Source organism: Pelecanus crispus, chromosome 1, assembly GCF_030463565.1.
Source record: "Pelecanus crispus isolate bPelCri1 chromosome 1, bPelCri1.pri, whole genome shotgun sequence".
Classification (NCBI taxonomy): Eukaryota; Metazoa; Chordata; class Aves; order Pelecaniformes; family Pelecanidae; genus Pelecanus; species Pelecanus crispus.
This window is the reverse complement of record NC_134643.1, coordinates 138,115,838-138,135,944: the sequence shown is the minus strand read 5'-3', so window position 1 is coordinate 138,135,944 and position 20,107 is coordinate 138,115,838. Positions and strand designations below refer to the sequence as shown.

The following is a 20,107-nucleotide window of genomic DNA, read 5'->3' as shown; positions in this document are numbered from 1 at the left end:
GGACTGTTTCTGAGGGTGCTGGCCAAGGCAAGGGAAGCCCTAGCCCCGCAGGATGATGTGTGATGCCCTGTAGGAAGGGCTCCTGTTGGCGAGCGGTCGTACAGCAGTCAGAAAGTCCCCCTGCTTTGAGGGGCTCCGTGGCTTGAGTTTGCTCCCCCTGGTCTGTCCTTCCACCCATGTGATTTATTTCACCAGTGACTCATCACTCACGTTGACTCTTTGCTTGTTCCTTTTCATTCACAGGCCAGGGAAGGAGAAGTAGCCATTATTGATAAAGTTCTGGATAATCCAGCTTTGACATCTAGACACTTCCAAGAATGGAAACAAATGTACCTCGATCTTTTCATGGACATCTATCAAAGCAGCACCCCGAGGGACTCTGTTAATGGCTCGTCTGAGGTCGATGCGTTTATAGCCTCCTTAGCACACACTCACTCTTACATTGAAACGCATGTATAAAGGTCTCTCTTTTTGTCCCTTTGCTACACTCCAGCCCTTTACTTAAGTGCATAAAGTAGTTTTTATATCAATATGTGGGAGCTCTAGTAAATTATATTTTAATGTTACTCAACTGTGTGAAGTAAACCTTCAATGGTCAACGATACCACGTCTTTAATGAGGATTTGTATATTTTATATGCTACCAATGCTCTGCTCGTGTTTACCTTCTGTGAAATAACAAACATGACTTTAGCTATTAAAGAAAAGTATTTAAAAGCATTTTTGGAAGACTGTGGCCTTCACGCAGGAAGTTCCACAAGCTAAAGGTTTTGTTATCGAGGGTCACTTTTACAGTGATATTTTATATTATATAATTCCAGTATTGCATTGCATTTTTGGAGTGCAGGTACTGTTTTGGTGGCAGGAGAAAACCAATTTTTATATTTAATGAGAAACTCTAGGAGTTTTCTTAAATAACAGGGAAAAAACGTAATGCAGTGGTTGTGTTTCAGTTTCGTCAAACACACAAAAGGGTGAAAATCAGACAGAAATGACTAATGTGAATTTAAGTATCAAAAGGTTAGGTCTTATTTCCTTGTGCTTTTTTAAAGCCTGTTGCTAAGGTTTACCATCAGTGCAAAAGGATGCTGGTTTTTATTCTAATTAAGAACAAATTATGTGTTATTTGTCTCTTAATCACGTTTGGTTGATTTTTTAAAAAAATTAGTCATGGTACTGTCATTTATGCTGCTTCTGTACTGAGGGTATCAGTATAATGTGCAGATTTTGCAAAAGAGAAAATGTAGACTTTGAACATCCTTGATAGTGGTGTTTCTCCTGCCCAGAAAAGCAGCAGTGGAAAAGGTTCCCAACAAAATGCTCCAAATCTGAGAGGCTTTGAAAATTCCCACAATAGAAAAGGAGTGAATAGGATTTTTCAAGTAGTCTCCTATGTGTTTTCTGAGCTGTGAAATTTGGCCATATTGTATGCAGGGAAAAGGTGTGATGGGAGCAGAGCTGAGCACAGAACCTGAAAAATAACTGAGGATTAAAAAGCCTCTGGTTTGCTTTTGAAGGGGAAGGGATGTCTCTGGGTTCTGCTGAGTTCACAGGCCAAACTTCCATGAGATTTGAGATGTGCTGGAGACAACCCAGTGAATATGAGTAGAAATAGCTCCTTAGAGGTAGGCACATACCTGGAATAGGGAAGTGGGACGGAAATCTTAAATCACGTATTTACTTTTTATGGGCTTGTTTTCGAAAAGTGATCAGAGCATGACAAAATATTTCTGCTGCTTTTCAGTATTTTGCTGCATAAGTTAGGAATCACGACATGATTTAATAATGCTCATGTGAAAGGGGAAAGCCTCCTTTATACTTTTTACAGTGGGTTGTACTCTTAACTAACTTTAGACTATTGCCTGTACAGCTCAGTGAATGTACGTCAAACTTTATGAGCTCTGATATTTCCTGGCAGTTACATCCATGAAGGGATGAAGAAAAGAATGGACAGATTTATTCTCTCTCTTCTTCTTTCTTTCTCTCTTTTTATTCCTCTCTCTCTCCCCCCCTCTTTTTCTTTCTTTCTCCCTTTTCTCTCTCTCTTTCTTTTCCTCCCCCTCTTTCTCTCTTTCTTTCTTGTTATTTTACTGCATCTGGATTGCAAATGTTTTGCAGATTTTGCACAATTGTACAGAAGAGTGGCCTTTCTGCAGCCCATTTTCAGTAATCCTATATCCAAGTCGATACAGATGACAAATCATGTATTAACGTTTGTATAGAATTCTAGATCCAGTGTAATATTTGTACCATTAGAAGAATATTGTTTGTATAAACTGGACATTTATTTACTGCATGGGTACTGACTTGTATATTAAATTTGTGAGGTTTTTGTAAATTTCTCTTAAAAAATGCTTGACTTGAAATGGATTGTGCTATTGTTCCAAGCATTTAGATTCTCTTGCTATTGTTTTACTGGACCAAAAGTAAATATATTCATATAAAAAACTCTTTATATCTGATGGATGTATATGCACATTGTGTAGTTGATTCCTTGTCAAAACCAAGGCAGTTCAGAAGACTTAGATCTGTTGCTATGCAACAGCTATTCTGCCTGCACTTTACATTAGTAAAGTCAGCTTGATTGCTTTAAAGGTGAAAATTAAACATTACAGTTTTTTAAGCTAGTCTAGTGACAAAGAACATGTGTCCTATCTGTTGTGCTGCCTTCTTTTAAGACTATTAAATGTTCTTCTAGATATATTTTTATTGTATTAACTCTCAGCCTAGAAAGGGAACACTGTAAAATGAAGTACAATAAATTTAGCTTTTAAATGAACATTTGTGGCTCGAGATTCAATTTACTCCATACCAAAGTGATTCTGCGGCATCTGACCATGTTGCCTGCATTTCACAGATCCGTGTGCCTTAAGGGTACCCGCATAATCTGTGCCTTCGAACTCTGCCAACATGGCCAAAAAGAAGTAAGATTGCTGTTTCCAATGTAGGCAGACACTGAACAAAGACTTCTGAAAACCTTCAGTTACCTCCCTCCCCATCGTACTCTTTGACGAAAGTAAACCTTTTTTGACTGCAGGATTCTCTCATGCACTAGTTCAACAGCTATGAACAATTTCACCATTATGACCAGGTACGATAAAGCAGCGTACACGACCGAGGTAAGTATATCAAGGCATTAGTTACAGCAACTCCTGTACATGTTTCTTAGAGTCTAATAATAAGTATACCCATTCAGCTCTGGCCATCTAAACTAATGTAAGGTCTGGATACAAAAGCAATGTACTGTACTGGTAGCATGCGTCTTTAAAATAACGCAAAATAAGCACCTGAAAGGCATGCTACAACAAAGGCTGCTCAGGGAGAAGTGGCTTCTGTGAAACAGTCACTGGTTTAACTTATGGACATAACTGAGTCTACATACCAAAAAATCCATGCTTTCTGTCCAGTAATTTCATGCTGGTTAGCTCAGACATTCTTGCCTAGTATGCAGCGTATCAAATAATACCTTTTCCCTGGCAGCACTTATTATCAGTTCTTGTAGGCATCAATTTTCCAGTCTTTATACGTCTCACTTTCATTTTGCTTATCCATAGCATAAAAATTCAATAGCACTTACCAGCTGGGAAAATTACCTCTGATTAGGAAAACAGAAAAGATGGATTATATTTTTTAACCTTTGAAAAATCTGACTTGCAACACCTATTAATTGCTATCTAGGTGTTATTCTTCAAAAGTCAAGGATTACAGTTCTAGCTCATCGCCTCTAAACGTGCTACTTGCTACACCTTCCTCAGTGAGATCACCTTCCAGCTCTATAAATCCCAGCACCTTTTCCCATGCTGGAGCCAGACTTTCTTGCCTGTTTCAACCACGCGTTTGGCTTATCAAAGCAAAACCTCCACTCTGCCATGTTCAGTGCCATTGCAATTTTTCTCTTCTTCTCCAGGACCCCCCTGCTGGCTCATCTCCTGGGATGATTATTCCACAGCACGTGAGCTCAGTAGTTCGGCGGCCTCTTCTGCTGGCTGTCGCTGTCCTGCTCATCGGCCAGCTCAGAGAGTTGCAGCACCGCGCACTGCAGCCCACACCAAGGCAAGGGGGCTTTGCAGATCTCTTCCCAGCCATCGCTGTCGATGTCATAGCCAACCACGTCTTGCGTGGGGACTTCCTGTGAGTTTTGCCATTTCTTTCCCCCGATAAGAAGAGCCGTTTCCTCTACCACTGCCAGGCCATAGCAAAATCGATCATAGATCAGTGGTCTTAACCGAGTCCATTGGTTTTGATCAGGGTCGTATCTTTCTATTTCAGAGAATGGTTCATATAATCCTAAAAAGGTGAATATGGCTTCTCTGATTGTTGCCATCTGATGCCCAAACCGAGCAATGCTCATGGGGGCTTGTGTCATCCACTGCCCTTCAAGTGAGCTCAGAGAATATACGTCCTTGCTTGTGTTGGCTGGGTCTGAGTACTTGCCACCCGAGATGTATATAGTATTCTTGCAAATGGCACTGGCATGGCCATGTATCTTGCATGGCAATTCCCTGGCCTTCGTCCATCTGTCCCTGCTGATGTTGTAGACTTCCACAGATGAATGCAGCAACCCATCCTCACCCCTTCCACCAATGGCAAAGATGTCCTTGCCTAGGACACAACAAGAAAACTGGCATCTCTTTTCCAGCATGCCCGTGATTTGGGTCCATGTGTTAAATCTCGGATCATAACGATGGACCTTGTTCGTAACCAGTAAGATCTTTTTGGTTTTAGCGTCACCCGGGGCACCACTTTCTATTTCCCCACCCAAGACATAGAGGAAGTTCCCCACCACGCACACACTGTGGTTCTGCACCCTGTCCTGCACCTGCGTGAGAGTTTGCCATTTGTGATTGTAAACGTCGAAGGCCACCACATCAGTGATGAGCCCCTCGCTTTCCGTCCCTCCCCCCAGTAGAATGATCCGAGTTTTCTGGTTCCTCAGAGTGGTGGACTTATCCTGCAGGACAGGCTGTTTGAAAACAGATGTATGGTAATTTATTGCTTTAATGATCAAGCACTTAATACCTGCGGAGAGGGGCACTTCTGACTGTGTGTAGGTTTTTCTCAGCTCTTCCACAGGGATGAGGCCGTACCTGATGTGTTCTAAAAGGCTGCTTGCATGAGCCAGCCTGGATTTATCCTGCTTCAGCCACAGCAGCACAAGATTCAGCAGGCAGGTTTCTTTCACCATGGGGAGATCTGATGATTCAACCACTGCTAGCAAAGACCTGAAGTTCAGCTCAAGCAGTCCTGGCAAATCCAAGTTCAGCAGCTTCCAGAGATTATTGACGATGTATTTTTCTGTTGCTGCTAAGGCATCCGGCAGGTAGAACTTGCTGGCCACGTTGGCAGAGAAGCAACAGTTTTCCAAGGCAAGGTTCTTCACTAAGTACTGATTGCACAAGCCAATAGCATCAGTCACTTGCAAGTAGCTTGCAGCTTCCAAGGTATCCTCCAGGCTTTCGAAGGAAAGGGGCAACAAGGAAGTGTAAATGAAATCCAGGACATGCTGGAGACCGGTGGGTGAGACAACTTGCAGGTGAATTACACTGGCTTTAGACTCTTGGGTATAACTTTTGAACATGGCTCGAAAATAGTCGCTGGAGCATGCCAACAAGGACTTGTGTGCAGGAAACTCGTTCTCCTTCACTTTCAGCAAAATATCACACAGAAAGCCCTCTGATCTCAGGGTCTGGTACTGGGCAAGCACAGCAGTGCAGTGTGCTTTGCAGTAGGAGAGGAAGTAGCTCATGGTAGGCAATGTAACACTTTCCCCTTGAGTTATTAAAGCTAAAATGCAATTAGATATTGAAACAGCTGCTCTACTCAACAGCCATTGCTTGAATGCCCATCAGACCTCCAGCTGTTAGAGAAAAGTCCAACCAAAAAAAAAAAATCGGTCTCTTGCCTGGCATAGGGGGACGGTTAGTAGATTTGTAGTGAATTCAATGCATTCCTTTAAAGCAAAAACAGCTGAATGTCCTAACAGCTGTAGGATGCTTACTTTTCTCGCCTCTGTTGCTTGTGCAAGGATGAATGGTCCACGGTTGTGCTGAGTACTCGCTTGGCTGGCCATCAGGTTACAGATGAGGGAGCTAGATGACAATCCCAACAAATGGCACTTTGTGTCTGCTCAGCCGTCGCCCTCGACCCTTCTTGCTCCGCAGGCAGATCAAATAGACCCTCTGTGGCTGCCAGTGCATGGCTCTGAGCAGACAGAGACGAGAAGGGACCGCTGGCTTTTCTCCTCTCTTGTTTGTGTTTCAAACTCAGATAAGTTTAGACCTCGCCACCCCTGGGACAGCAGCCCCCTTTTCGTCCTCTTTTCGCACTCTCTTAGGAAGCCTCAGCCAAAGATCAAATCAGCGCCCAGCGATTATTACATGAAGATTTTCTAAGCCCATAAATCTCTGCCCGGCAGGCACTAAGACAACCAAAATATCATGATTAGTCACTGGTTCGATTTGACATGCATTTCTGGGCTCTTTGCTTCACATGACACCGCCATAACTCACAGCTACCAGAATAGCTGCAGGCACATCCCCTTGTCCCCCCTGCCCGGGAGCCAACCCTAGGCAGGCGAGCAAAGGGGACCAGGGACCAGGCAGACGGAGGAGCTTCCACCAACAGCCGCAGCCAAAACAGCTGACTTGGAATGACCTGGCTGTAAATCACAAGGGTAACACATTTGCACAAAGTGGTGACAAAAATAGATTCCCCCAGTTCGGCTGTAATAAACCGACATCTGTTTATAGAGGAGGCTTTGCATAATTGTGCTCTCGGTTACCAGCTGGGAACAAACCCGGAGCCCCCAGGGATGGGCGGGAGCTGACTCGCTCAGCTTTCTCACTTTCAGTTTGTCCCAATTAGAAGCACGTATATGGGGATTATCCCTGATTTTCACCCTGGCCCTTCAGGGTCTAATTTCTACCAGGAATAGTAGCTCCGGGTGGGCTACACATTCTGACCTCTTAAAGCTTGCTTTTATTTTTCTTTTTTTTTTTTTTTCCTGCATAACTCTGGGTTGGAGGTGTTCAGGAATCTCCTCCTGACACCTTTCTTTCCAGGTCAAACATGCTCAGGAGTTGCAAACCTTGACAGGGTTGATAAATGCCAGACTATTTTGCTGCATCATGAGCCAGCAGACTTGGGGGGCAGAGGAGGATGCCTCAGGACTGAAACATTTCACCCTTTGCTCAAGCCAAAGGTAAAGCCTTTTTACTGTATTTGCTTATTTTTATTTTTGTGATGTCATGAAATTCTGGCTTACCCCTGTAATCAAGGGGTGTTTGGGAGCTGACTGGATCCCAATGTGGCTCATGCATGCTGTGCGACTGTTCTAGCGACCCTAAGCTGTCTTGCTAAACAGACTTCTACCTACACATGCTCTGCTCTGTTTGTGGGGAAGGACTCCAAAAACATCATTCTTCATTGCTGTATAGCTCTGAAAATTGATTTACTGCTTGAATCCACTTTCCATCATGACATTATAGACCATAAATCAGGATCTTGCTAAAATATCTTCCCCCTTGCTAGCAAAATTACATGTATGGATGAAGGAGGAAAGGGATCCCTTGTTTCTCTTTCCCAGTGACTTTGCCTATGTCCATGCTGGGACAACTCTGAAGTATTTCAGATGTTGTTAGCAAAGCTGTGCAGTTGAGTCCAAGCTTCTGGTTTGATGCTTTTCCTGTTTTGGACACACCAGAGACCAGGTACCTCTGTCACCCCTCTGCAGTCATGCATGCTGGTGATGAGCCTCAAATGCTCCCACTCCTAAAGAAAATGCTTTCCCCAGTTTAACCCCATGAGGTACCAGACTTCAATAACACAAGGTGAAGATAAACTTCCACTGTTTCAAAACAGCAAGCCGGTGCTGCACCATCACACTTGCCCCAGGAGACTGAGCAGTGAGCACAGGGGAGCACAGGGGCTGGGCCTTCAGTGCAGGATTGAGTTTGAGAAGCATTTCTGCAGCAGTTCTGGCATAAGCAAGTCCTGGCACCATGTCCTCTTCACCAACAGTCCTTGTCCTCCATCAGCCCTTTGCCTGTGCTGCCATGACTGCTCTGATTCTGGGGGCTGGGAGGTGACAAAACCAGCAACTGATGCTCAGAGAAGAGTGGGAGGAAACCCAAAAATACAACAGCAGAGAGGTCTCTGCAGCCCAGATCAGGTCCTCAGCCTCCCTCACTGTGTGGCCTCCCAAGCAGATGTAATGCCCCAACCCAGAGCACAGCAGAGGCGAGCCACTGTCTGGCCAAGCAGCTGGGCACCCACCGCCAGGAGAGACCTTTGGCACATGACACCCACCCAGCGCACAGAAGCTGGACTGGTCTTCTGTCATTGAGCCATGGCCAACAGTCCCCCGGCGCTGGTAGAGTGCTTCGTACATGATGGTAAGCCATAGAAGCTGGGACTGAGGACACATAATTAATTAAATCCTACTTCCCCTGGATCCAGATGTACCAGAAAGGGGTCAGAGATGTGGCTTGGGCAACTGTGGGTATTGCCAGCAGCAGCCAAAACGCTTCTTCCCCCCATCAAGTGATGCACTTGCAGACAAAGGCAACGTGCCTTTTCCTCTCCCTCAGCAAGGCCAGGCCAGACCTGCCCGGGCTTGCAGCGGTTTTGCTGGCACATGTAAAGATGTAAAGTGCCAGCACAGTGCCGACTGCAAGCACTGTAACTTCAGAGAGGCCAAATGAGGCTCAGGCTGAAGGCCCGTGCCTGTGCCCGGAGTGACGCTGTGTTAACCAAACTGACTGTGCATCACTTGCTCTCCAAACGAATTCTGCGCATGGGCTGCAGTTTATACAGGTCAGTTGCCAGCTGACTACAGTGCGTTGCCACAGGAGCCAGTGCTGATTTAACCAAACTGATTTAATAGCGGTGCCGGATAAGCAGGTCCTATAATTGTATACAGATTTGCTGTGCGATTCCCTCTCAGACCTACTTCATCTTCATGGCAAGCCAGCTAATAGAAATAGTAAGAATCATGATCCTTATAAAGCTGTTTATTTACCCAGAGATTCTTTTTTCTTTCACTTATAATTGAAATGAAGCCAAATCCTTTCCAGTCCCTTGCTCTGGAGTGACGAAAAAAGATTCTCATTATCGAAATGAGGTTTCTCCCTGCTCCACTTTTAGGCAGTTAGTTTTGTCTAACTAGGGAGCCTACTCAGCCAGTACCCTCCTTTGTCAACAGACAAATTATCTCCAGACAGCAGCTCAGGTGTTCGGCACCTTTGGAGGAATATTTAATGTCCATTAGCAAGAGCAGTGACTGAACAGCTAACTTATGAATCTCAGGAACAGACCTAGCACTAGGTGGGATGCCATCAAGCCATGATTTTATTTTTCTCAGCTGTAATTTGGAAGACCAGATCTAATGTTTGACTCGCTAGATGGTGCCTAAAATTAGGGAAATATTAGTGTTTCAATGATATATGATTTGCTGGGAATAGATAATACATTTTTAATCATGCGCATCATTTAGACTTTAAATTCGATTTAGAATTCAGGCTTTTAGTATATTTTCTGTTGAAATCATTGCTATGCTACAGTAGACAGTCTGCAATAAAAAAGAATATTCAGAGGTGTGCTGTGAAAAATGTTGGCTTCCATGCTTACAGTTATTTTTTATTCTATACAAAGCTGAAAAATGGCCTGAATTGCAATGCCATTTTCAGTGTAATCTTGCAAGTAGGCCATCAGTTAATAAACACTTCAATTACCATTGTAAATTTTCCCAATTATTTTTTAAGAGTAAAGGTTATAAAAAGAGTTGTACAAGTAAAATTAGGCTCATTAGTAACAAGTGGCTTACTGTAAAATATTCATTACCAAAATCCACAGAGGGGGATTTCTAAGCTACACTTTGTTCCAGAAGAAATCAGTGCAGTCCAGAGGACAACAGAGCAAACGCTTCAGATGCTTGATAATGTCCCGCATGAACAAATACAGCAAAAGTGAGCCAAATGATGGATGTAATGGGGATGATGTAGCATATAGGTTTTCTAGAAACTACGAATCAGAGAGATCGTATTGATTTAAGTTGTCTGGTAAAAATCATTGGGCTAGAGTCTTACTTCATCCTTGACTAATCTTTCACAATAGTATTTGGGTCACCCCATCTATTTAAAGCAAAGGATGTTTAGCCCGGGAGAGCAGTCTTTAAGAACAAAACAGTAAGAGGGAGAAATTTTCTTGCAGCTAAAAGCAATGTATGGTGAGATCATGTCTGCGCATAAAAGCGCAGGAAAAAGTTTCCGGCTTGGATGAGGTGGGCTGAGGCTGTGAGGTTTCCATTTTGGCAGAGGGAGGCTGGGGACACATGTGGCTTTAAGCACTGTCTGCGTGTGAAGGGGAAGGAGGTGCCCACAGGACACTCTGCTCCCCTTGAGCTGGGAGAGCAGGAAATCAGCGCAGGGCAGTGCATCCCCCGGCCCATCGGAGGAGCCTGAAAACCCTCGGCACACCGTATCCATCCATGTGCCACCTAGGAGGGGCCTGTGGTCAGGGACAATGCTGGCAAGAAACCTTGGCTGCGTGCAAGCCTCCGTCTGCCACTGCAGAGAAGAAGAGTTTTAGTGTGAGCAGGAGTCAGAGCGGGGATCCAAGCCAAAGCCTGCTGCAAGGCCATGTCTGCTAAGCCATGGCTACATGGCAGTTTTCTGTGGTTTTGTGGAAAAAGAGGAGGAAAGGAGGGAATACCATTAGCATACCTGGGTTGGGGGTGCCATACCCCAATTGGGTTACGTGAGCACTAACTATACCGATGCGAGAAAGCATCCTGTGTCAAACTGTGAAAGACAACATGAAATAACAGTCTTTCACTCAGCCTGTGCCTCACTTGTTTCCTTTCTTTTTTTTTTTTCAGGTTCCCTTTCGTTCACCTCCCATGAAGACAGATGTTGTTATGGCTTCTATTGTTCTTGCAGTGGATTAGATGTGAGCTTCCCCGGTGAATAAAAAACAAGTTGGGAAAGTTTTTAACTCAGGTTCCAGTTTCAGAGCAACTGCAGTGGGATGAGTCAGGCAGTGCAGCTGCAGGATAACGAAGGTGAATGTGTATTTAACAAGCCCATTTCAGAGCAGATGTACTAGTGGCCTTCACAGTGCTTCGCAGTGGAGGGCAGTTTTCACCTGCTGCTTGGGGTCCGTCTGCTTCCTGTGATGGTCTGGTGGCACCGGAGATGCTCTGCATCCGGCCCTTGCTTTCCCTCCCGGGCAGCCAGCGCTGCCTGCGCTGCAGCTGGGGCAGAGAGTGACCTGCGGCCCCGGCCCAGGGGCACCTTCACTCCGCATCCAGCTCAGGGCTGCTCAGAGACTCTGGTGGCTGCTGACTTTGCACAGTGAGGACACGTATAGCCCTAGCTGAAGCTGCTCACAGGTTACTTCCGCACGTGTGGAGGCCCCCTTGCTATAAAAGGAACATTTCTGACCCCCGTGAAGCCCTCCTGCCTCTCCAAGACCTTGTGGCAGGTTGAACTGGGTTTCCAAACTTTATTTGCATGGTAACATCTAGTATGAAAAGTTGCAGTTTTGGGCTGTATGACCCCTAACAGCAGGAGAGCTGGGTCTTGCCCTTCTGGCTGTCGTTGGGTACACCCAGCAGCTCCCAGCCTGCCCCCATTGCAGGTAGCCCAGTCCACCCTGATGTGGTTTCTGTGCTTCTAGTGATACATGTTCCCAGTACAAACCCAGTATAGCTGGGAACCACATCTCAGGTCTAAGAAAAGGATAAGGAAATGGAGAATGACTCCCCATGTTGCAACGGTCTCTTAATGCATTTACTTGTAATTAGAACTGGGATTTGTTTTTATAGGGATAGAAACGTAAGGAAAAAACAGTGCTCTGGAACCACAAAGGAGAAAACACAAATGACATTTTCTTCTATTAGGACACTATACAGATGAAGTAAAGATAAAAGCCTTCATAGAGTTTGCTGCAGACTGCAGAGGTCTCTCTGAAATCGAGGTGCTTTTCACATAAGCTAGTTAGGATTCAGATCTTCCATCCTCTTCCATTTCCTAATTCACATTCAAGCAAATGCTCTCTAAGATACAGACTGTTGCTTAGCAAAGTAAAGGTTACAGTGTAATCAGCTGCTGTTAGCGCTGTTACTCAATGAGATAATGAAAACCTGATGTCCACACTCAATTGATCACTAAACGTGTTCCTAGAATCTGTACACTATTTCATCGTCGTCATCGTTGTTAGCAGCAGCAGCAAGTTACCTCGTGACTGTGGACTCAGTCCCTCCATGATCTGCAACTCTCAGGCTTACCCTTGGGACTGAAAGGATTGCACGTGCACCTGCTAATCCTATTTCATTCGCTCACAAGCACTCAGGTTTGAGAGTGGGAGAGACAGCTAAGGGAGAAGCAAGCCCTCGCACCAGGTGATGTGCAGCTGGAATGAATTTCACATGCTGAAGGATGGATGATGGATGGCAAACCACCAAGTTTGTAGAGGGCTTTTTGTCTTAATGACTTTTGACTGAATAAAGGCATGCTGGAGTATGGCAAAGGTATTGATGGGATGTGTTTATTCACCCTCCCAATCTTCATGAGTTACTGAATGCTCTGTGACCAGCAAGTCTCAACAGTCATTTGTCAGGCTGAGCTCAGAGCCAGTCCATAGTGGTATAAGGTACTAGTGGCCCTCTTCACCAAACAGGCAGAGACATCTCCCTCCAGACTAGACACAGTCTCTAAATTCCATTCCTGGAAGAAATTTCTAGGGTAGTTATAGGAACTGGGCTGCATATGTCAAGTTTTCCTCTCCAGGACAGAGTCCTGGCCCACCATGGCTTCAGTCATCTCCCCTCTTCCCCCATGAGCTGGGTGTATACTGGGCTTGCATATAACCTGTGGATAGCAATGAGCCAAACTCCTCATCCCCAAGGCACTCTCTAAGAACTAATGTACTATGGAGCCAATTTTTATTCATTTTTACTGTGGAGTTCTTGTGCCAGCAACAATGCAAATATTGACTTCCTCATAGAAGTGCAAGGGTTTACCTGCCTCAAAAAAAACCATAGTCTACTTAAACCAGTTCAAAAATCTGTAGAGATACTGACTTTTTTTTCAGCAAGTTTATTTAGGTCTCATCTGCCTAGATGAAGGGTTGACATAAGTGAATCTTGAAGGGAGTGAACATGGATAGCCCATGCTCTGAGCCCCAGTGCTATGCACCTGGCACAACAGTGCAGCATCATTTTCTTGGTACAATGACAGAGTTTTCAAGGGAGCTTTGGATGTTGCCTGAAGTGGAAAAGTCGTCGCTGTATGTTAGTTCTTCTGCCACAACAAAGAAATGAAATTGTAGACAGGTAAAGAGAAAACCATAGGGCAGATGGACCTGAAACCTATGAAAGCCTTTGGGGGGAATCATAAAGTTCAAAATGCCTAAAAGCAAACCACCTTCCCAATACTACAAAGATTTATCTGTCTGTTGGTCTCCCAGGTGGCCCATCTCGCAAGGGCACTAGGCGTCTCTCAGCAGAATCGTGGGATTTTTCTGATATTAGAAGTCAGCAGCCCATGGACAGGCCATTCCAGCCTTGCTGAGGTACCAAGCAATGTACCAGGGTAAACACATGCCCTCCTGAGGGATGCAGGTCAGCCTGAGATGCCGTCTCATGTGGACTGGCAAGACTCCTCCCGCAGTAAAAAGACAGTGCTCTTTTGGGGTGAGGGTAGGGAATATGCTTCAACAGGATGCCGTGCTTCTTCCAGAAAATCCAGAGTCCTCACTCACAAAAAACCTCATCCAGTTGCATCCTCCTCCCCTGTTTGTGGAGGCGGCCCTGATGCCTAGGAACCTCCTCTCATCCTGACAGTGGTCATGTCAAAGGGGACGATGCAAATGAGAGCTGGAGTTACATGAGAAATGTGGTTAAATGGAGCTACCATACAATGGTGTAAATTTGATATCCTACCATTGCAAGGGAGAGGAGATTAAAAATAAATGTACATGCTTCAAATTCATTAAACTTACAAGTAATGACATTGCTAGTACTTTCTGGAGGTAGTGCAATGGCAACAATACAGTAGTTTAAGCCAATGTTGACCATCTTGACCGGGTACAACCATGGCTTTCCTACCTTCTGGCCTCTTCCAGTCTTCCTCTTCACTGAACTATGGACCAACAAGCAGGTTACTGCAAAGAAAATTTCCTTAATTTGCACTATGGAAATGACAAATCTGGTCAGATGATACCTGATTTAAAAAGGTAAGTAGGTTTATATATGTAGAGGAGTAGATAATCTCTGTGCCTACACATTCATTTAGCTCACAGTAACGTATGAATGTGCCTATGGCCCTGGTAAAAAAGGTCAAAATTAATGTATTAGCTTCACAAACTGGGCCTGAGGCAGACTTCCAGCCCATCACTATGCAGGGAGCTACTGTGCACTGCTAGTATAGCACTTCCATTACACTAGCTAAGCCAAAGCTTTTAAAAAGGTATATTGCATTAAGTATATTCTCTCATACTTCCCAACATCAGCACCCTAACATCATCTCCAGGGCTGGATGATTACACTCTCTTGAAAAGAAAACACTTAAGTTCAGGAGATGCCTTGAAATAGCCATATCCACTCACTTCTGACACCCACCAGCTGTATGTGTAAAATAACAAGTAATCTATCCGAACAAACTACACACCCTGATATTTCTACTTCTCCTGACTACAGTTAAGAGGCTGTAAGTAGAAATAATAAAAAGCAAATGAAAGCAATCACCATACAAATCACCTGTCCATTTTTCCCCAAGTGGGTTTATTTGCCTTTGACAAAATAAAGCAGCTTTTAAAAGTCTGACAGATTTTCTGCAGGGGGTTATATTTTGCAATTTTCTTCAGATGAGTTTTGTGATCTAGTAAGTATTTTCCAGTTCAAAGTTTACAGAGCTGTATGGAAATAGGGGCTGGTTTTGATTCCTTTGAAACCAATAGAAATTTTGCCAGCAGCTCTGGTACAAGCAGAAGAGCAACGTTCTTGGCATAGAGAAGTTTTGGGGGCCAAAGTATCTGTCTTGGCTTAATTTTTCAGCCTTATATCCCAGCTTTCTCACCTGATATGCAGGGCATATTCAGCTCCCAATGGTCCTGTTGGAGTAAAGGTGGTATTAAAGGTCAGACCCTTTACAATTGAGCCCATCATCTGTAGAAGAGAGTCTGATGAGTTTCTACGTACAGCATATTATTTTTAATGTATTAACTCTTGGTGTGTAGACATTACATCAGCGGTCTGTATGGGGTGAGCAGGCCCTAGTGAGCAAGGCTGGGGAAGGGCAACAACAATCTGCTCAGATGCTCCCATGCTGCAGCCTTCACTGACGCTTTAGGGAGCAGAGTCTTCAGCCACCAGCGCTGCATGGCTGCCCTTGCTGTCGCTATCGCTGATCTCACTTGGGTTACTTCAGAAGCAGACAGGCTTGCAGGATTGTTTCCTATTGCCTCACCCTCTGGAAATATTTTCATTAAATGATAAAAAGATTGATTTTATATTTTTTTTTTTTCTTTTTTTGTAGCTAGGCAGATAGGGGCTTCTCCTGATCTTCCTCGTATTTTCAGAAAAGAGTTGCTGGAGAAAATACCACATTTCCACAGTCTCCAGAATTACAACACGTTACCATAACCTCCAGAAAAGAGGTACTGCAGAGAACTTAAGTTCCTATAGGCCATTTGTGGTTTCCCATACATCCAAATTCTCAACTACAAAGATGAACAGAGAGAATAAATAGGAATCACTAAGACATCAGGAACAAAAGGGTTCAGGGCATTTTCAAAGGCAGAAAGAGCAGTTAGAGGCCAGGGTCCCTTCAGGCAGCTAAACAAACCTAATGGCTATTGCCGCTCATGACAATGTCCTTCCTACTTACTAAAATACAGTGATTCTGTTATCAAGGTGACACCAAACTGTCCGATTTGGTTCAGGACAGTGTTGTGTACGATGGGCACTTTAGAAACACTCAGAAAGTTCTGGCAACTGCCCTCCCATGAGGTCATTGCTGTAAGTCACTGCTGTCAATAAATCTCGTTGCTCTTAATTGTTTGGGTTTCTCTGAGAAACCAATATTTACCAGATTCTGGTTTGTACAGTCTTCTAAAGGTCACAGATGCTAGCTCCAAGGAGAGCCAAGCTATTCAACCTTAAACTATTTAATGTTGGCTTCCTGCGCAAGCCTGCGCTGCCATAAAAGCAGGCATCACTATGGGACTTATGTGTAAGGATGGAGGAGTAAAGTTCTTCTCCTCTTGGCCCATTTCAGCATGTTATTTTTAAAAGCTTACGCATTCAGTGATGGAAATGGATGCCTTCATTCTGCTTATCCTTTTGGATGAGGTTGATGTGTTGAATGTTAATGGTCTGCTGGGAAGTTAGAATTACTTTCTCATATAATAAATCCGTATGGAGGGGAGAGAAAAAGTTTTTCTTGGGATTGTTATTAGTGGTGAAAGTTTGTATTAAGAAAAAAAAAGGTCCAGGTTTTCCAAAACTATTATAGCCCTTCTATATCCACTACACAATGATATGTAGTAACCTGTAGCTCCAGAAAAGTTTCAGCTCATCTTAGCTACTGGCTTAATCCTAACTTCCTACGACTATTCAGACGAGAAATGCTCTCTGGCAGTTATTTCTTATACCTACCTTTCATTTCATCCTGACGAAAAATCCCAACCAGGAGAATTGCTGGGGAAGCTTTCATCAAATTTTGTGCCCTGGCTCTGTTCATGCTGACTCTTTTCATTTGAATTACATAATTTCTAACACCACAAATTACCTGCATACTTATCTGAGCTACTTGCCTGTGAAGGCAATAAACTGTGTGCTGAGCTACACCCTCTGCCTGGTGCAGTGGTTTGGGGTTTGACTTTTAAAGTCATTTTTCCTCTTCCTTTTCTGCCTGGTTTTGGTTTTGGTCTGTATAGGCATTAGAGAAGGTGAAGCTTCACATGACTGGGAACTACCATATCTTCTCCTGGCTGGGATCCTTTAGCTCTTGCTGGGGTTCAGCAAGAACCAGCTCACTTTCTTTTAAGACTCATTATTTTTGTCATGTGACCTAGAAGAATCACAAGAGACCATGGCCCCCACTTAAGAGTCCCTTGTGTGCAGGTTAATCACACCTTGGGAAATACAAGGTTTGCTTTCTCACCCCTAAGATGGAAATTGATAGGATTGACATAATTTTCTAATTTGATTGCTCTACTCAGTGTTGTCTGTTTCCTGCACAAGCATCACATGTAATAATACCCATATGAATTACATTCATGCAGGCCAGTAATATCAGCTTTAAATTAGGAAACACTTTCTAACAGTAAAGATAACAAAATGCTAGGATAGGTTGCCTAGGGAGGTTGTAGGGTTGCCATCATGAATGGATCTTTAAAGTGTACTGTAAAGAATATATTTCCTAAAAATCTGCCTGGAATTAGGCAAGTATAGCTGCCTGGCCTTGGAGGCAAGGAGATGGATTAGATGGTCTTTTGAATCCCTCTGAGGGCTGTACTCTAGGATCTTCTGCTCGTGATAAACCTTCAGTCACAAAGTCCTCTGAACTATGAGGCATGTGTCTTATCAGGCCTTGGTGATTCACACAAGTGATTTTCTAAATAGAGATGCTTTGCTGGAAAACAAAAGTCTTAAATAGGAAAAAGCTTGGGACGCATGCTGGTGTGTGATGCTTTGGAGACACCATAAGTGCTCTGTTTGGAAAATTTACCGAGCATGTCAGTAAGCTGAACGTGTACAGGACAAAGGGCATGCAAAGTGTCTGCCTGAAAGCACTGTCTCTCCTCAGAGGAAAAGCCTTGGAAGGTCATTGCCCACCATCACCATTGTTTAAGAATCTGCTCCCCGGGGATGTCACGACTTGAGCTGCTGAGATCAATCTGTAAAGAATGCATTTTTGACAACTGACTGGAGTAGTACGGAAAAGAACTCCACCACCATGGACATCAGAGTTATTTTTTCTTCTTTTCTTTTTCTCCCCTGCCTCACATAAACAAAGTGGGTAATTTTCTATCTCATTTGAAATTTGAAGAGTAGAAATAGTTCTTGTTCTGGACATTAGGATACTAGGAATTTGTATTTCTGGGTGTGCCTTTCCTTTGGTTGTTTTTCCTTGAAGAGAAGGGGCAAGGCGTGTAAAGTATCAGTAAGCCAAAAAAAATCAAAATCAATAGGCAAGAATGTAACAACAGCCATGTTCTTCTGTCAGATTCATCCTGTCCCATACCAAGGCGATGCAGGTGCAGGAGAGAAACCCCCTTGCAGAGTTGGAAGCTGCTCTTGGTAGAGATTTTCCGGGCAATGCAACACCAGTGTGAATGTTGGGATACAACAAGCCAAATTCTGGAGGAGTAATGCCTCTGCATCAACATACACATGCATGTGCTGAAATAACTGTGCCATCCTACAATGCAAAATCAGTTCCCCGACGTGGTGGTTCACTTGCTGCCCAAGCAGGCCAGAATGACTTTGCAGTGGAAAACAGCGCCAAACTAAAGAAGCTCTCAGAGGGCTGAGATACTTCCTGCTTTGTGGGGAAGGACTAGAAATCCTGGGCACCCAGGGTGCTTCCCCACTGATGTGAGGAACTCCTTGCAGGACAGCAGGGCAGGAAGCCCCCACCAAGTGGGCTGGATAGGGGCGACCATGGGAGAGACCAGGCTGGCAGAGTCTGGCTCCCACTGGAGGGAAAGGGAGGGAAGGGGAGACCCCCAGTCCTCCCTTCCTGCTGCCTTGGCCTGCCACCACCCTAGCAGGATGGGGTTTGGGAGGCTGTGGTCCCACCTCATGCCTTTCTGAATCACACTCTTCCCCAGGCTCCTCCAGAGCCCATGATCTGCTGAGGACCTTCTCCAGGTGAGCGCTGGTGAGCCATGGGCTTTATGCATGAAATACCAATCCAGGAAATGAAGTTCTCCTTCCCACAGGGTGAAGGATGCTGTTCGTCTTTTTTTCTTCTTTGCAGCCTACGTTCTACCGAGTGTCTCTGTCTCCCCCTGACTCTCTGAGGCTTCAGGCAAAAGCGGATGCTGGTGCAAACCAGCACAGCTTCAGCAACATGGATGGCATGGGTGCCATGCTGCACCAGCAGATGACCTGGCCCTTGATTCTAGGTCAGCAACATGACTGTAGCACATGCAGATTTTGCTTGCCTTGCTGGACACGCGGTGTAGGCAGAGCGTGTTCCTCTCTTCTCAAAGGCCAGGGAAGAGCCCAGATGACCTATTTGTGTCACAACAACAATATGAACTTGACGCTGACTGAATTTTCTCAACTGTGTGGAGCCATCCAGTGTCATTTTCCCGATCTCCACAAAGCTCTCCCCCCTCACACTGCCCCGCTTGATAGCTCTCAGCGTGAGGATGGTCAGCGGCATTTTATTGGAGAAACAGTCAAAGCAGGAAATTAAGACGCACCCTCATTCAGAGGCATTAGTGCCTGAGTCACTGGGATGTCATTCAGGCCTGAGGACAGCCTGTGAAGGTTTTCAGATCACATGCGTGCATGACATTTAGAAGAGGTGGGTGACCTCACAGGAGATTATCTGAGAGATCTAAACTGGCCATAGAAAGTGGCATTGGAGGCCTTCATTTATCCTCACTAACCTTTAGCAATAAAAACGGAGGATGAGCGCATGGATGTGCATGCAGGAAGTATGCGAGAAGCGCTGAGAACATTGTGAAAGCCAGAGGGCTGGTAAACCGTACCCTGGCTCTGGTGACACGTGGCTGTCATGGAAAGAGGGAGGAGGAGGACACTATAAGTTTCACAGGGCAGAGTGCTTTATTTGATTTTTTTTGTGTGTGCATTTGCTACTTGACTGTGCAGTAAAAGTTAAGAATTTGTGCTCCTTTCCTGGTTTCTGTAGGAAGCATGAATTCGGGTATTCTCCTGACCTTCTAGATAAGGCCACCAGGCCAGGGCCAGCCTTGGCAGCAACTGTGAAGGCAACCAGCAACACTGAGAAGTAGAGCCCTAATTATTCAAACCCCCCAACTTTTTCTATCACTCACTCTGCATCTCCAAATCAGCACCTCAGCACAGTAACAGTAAGGATCCAAAGGGCCCTGAGATGTCTTCTCAAGTC

At 44.6% G+C, this 20,107-nt stretch overlaps 2 protein-coding genes across 5 annotated transcripts in view; one reads left to right on the top strand and one right to left on the bottom strand.

The window, feature by feature from the left end:
- The window catches only part of CNKSR2 (connector enhancer of kinase suppressor of Ras 2), a 220,153-nt gene extending 219,694 nt beyond the window's left edge, over positions 1-459 (top strand). For all 4 annotated transcript variants that reach the window (XM_075711816.1, XM_075711806.1, XM_075711798.1 and 1 more), the window contains one exon: positions 244-459. In XM_075711816.1, coding sequence (XP_075567931.1) covers positions 244-459 — 216 coding nt within the window. The remainder of the gene's footprint in view (positions 1-243) is intronic.
- Positions 460-3,957: 3,498 nt separating this feature from the next.
- Positions 3,958-5,745, bottom strand: KLHL34 (kelch like family member 34). The gene has a single exon (XM_009489956.2). The coding sequence runs from the start codon at positions 5,743-5,745 to the stop codon at positions 3,958-3,960; it is 1,788 nt and encodes a 595-aa protein (XP_009488231.1).
- Between the last annotated feature and the right edge of the window lie 14,362 nt (positions 5,746-20,107).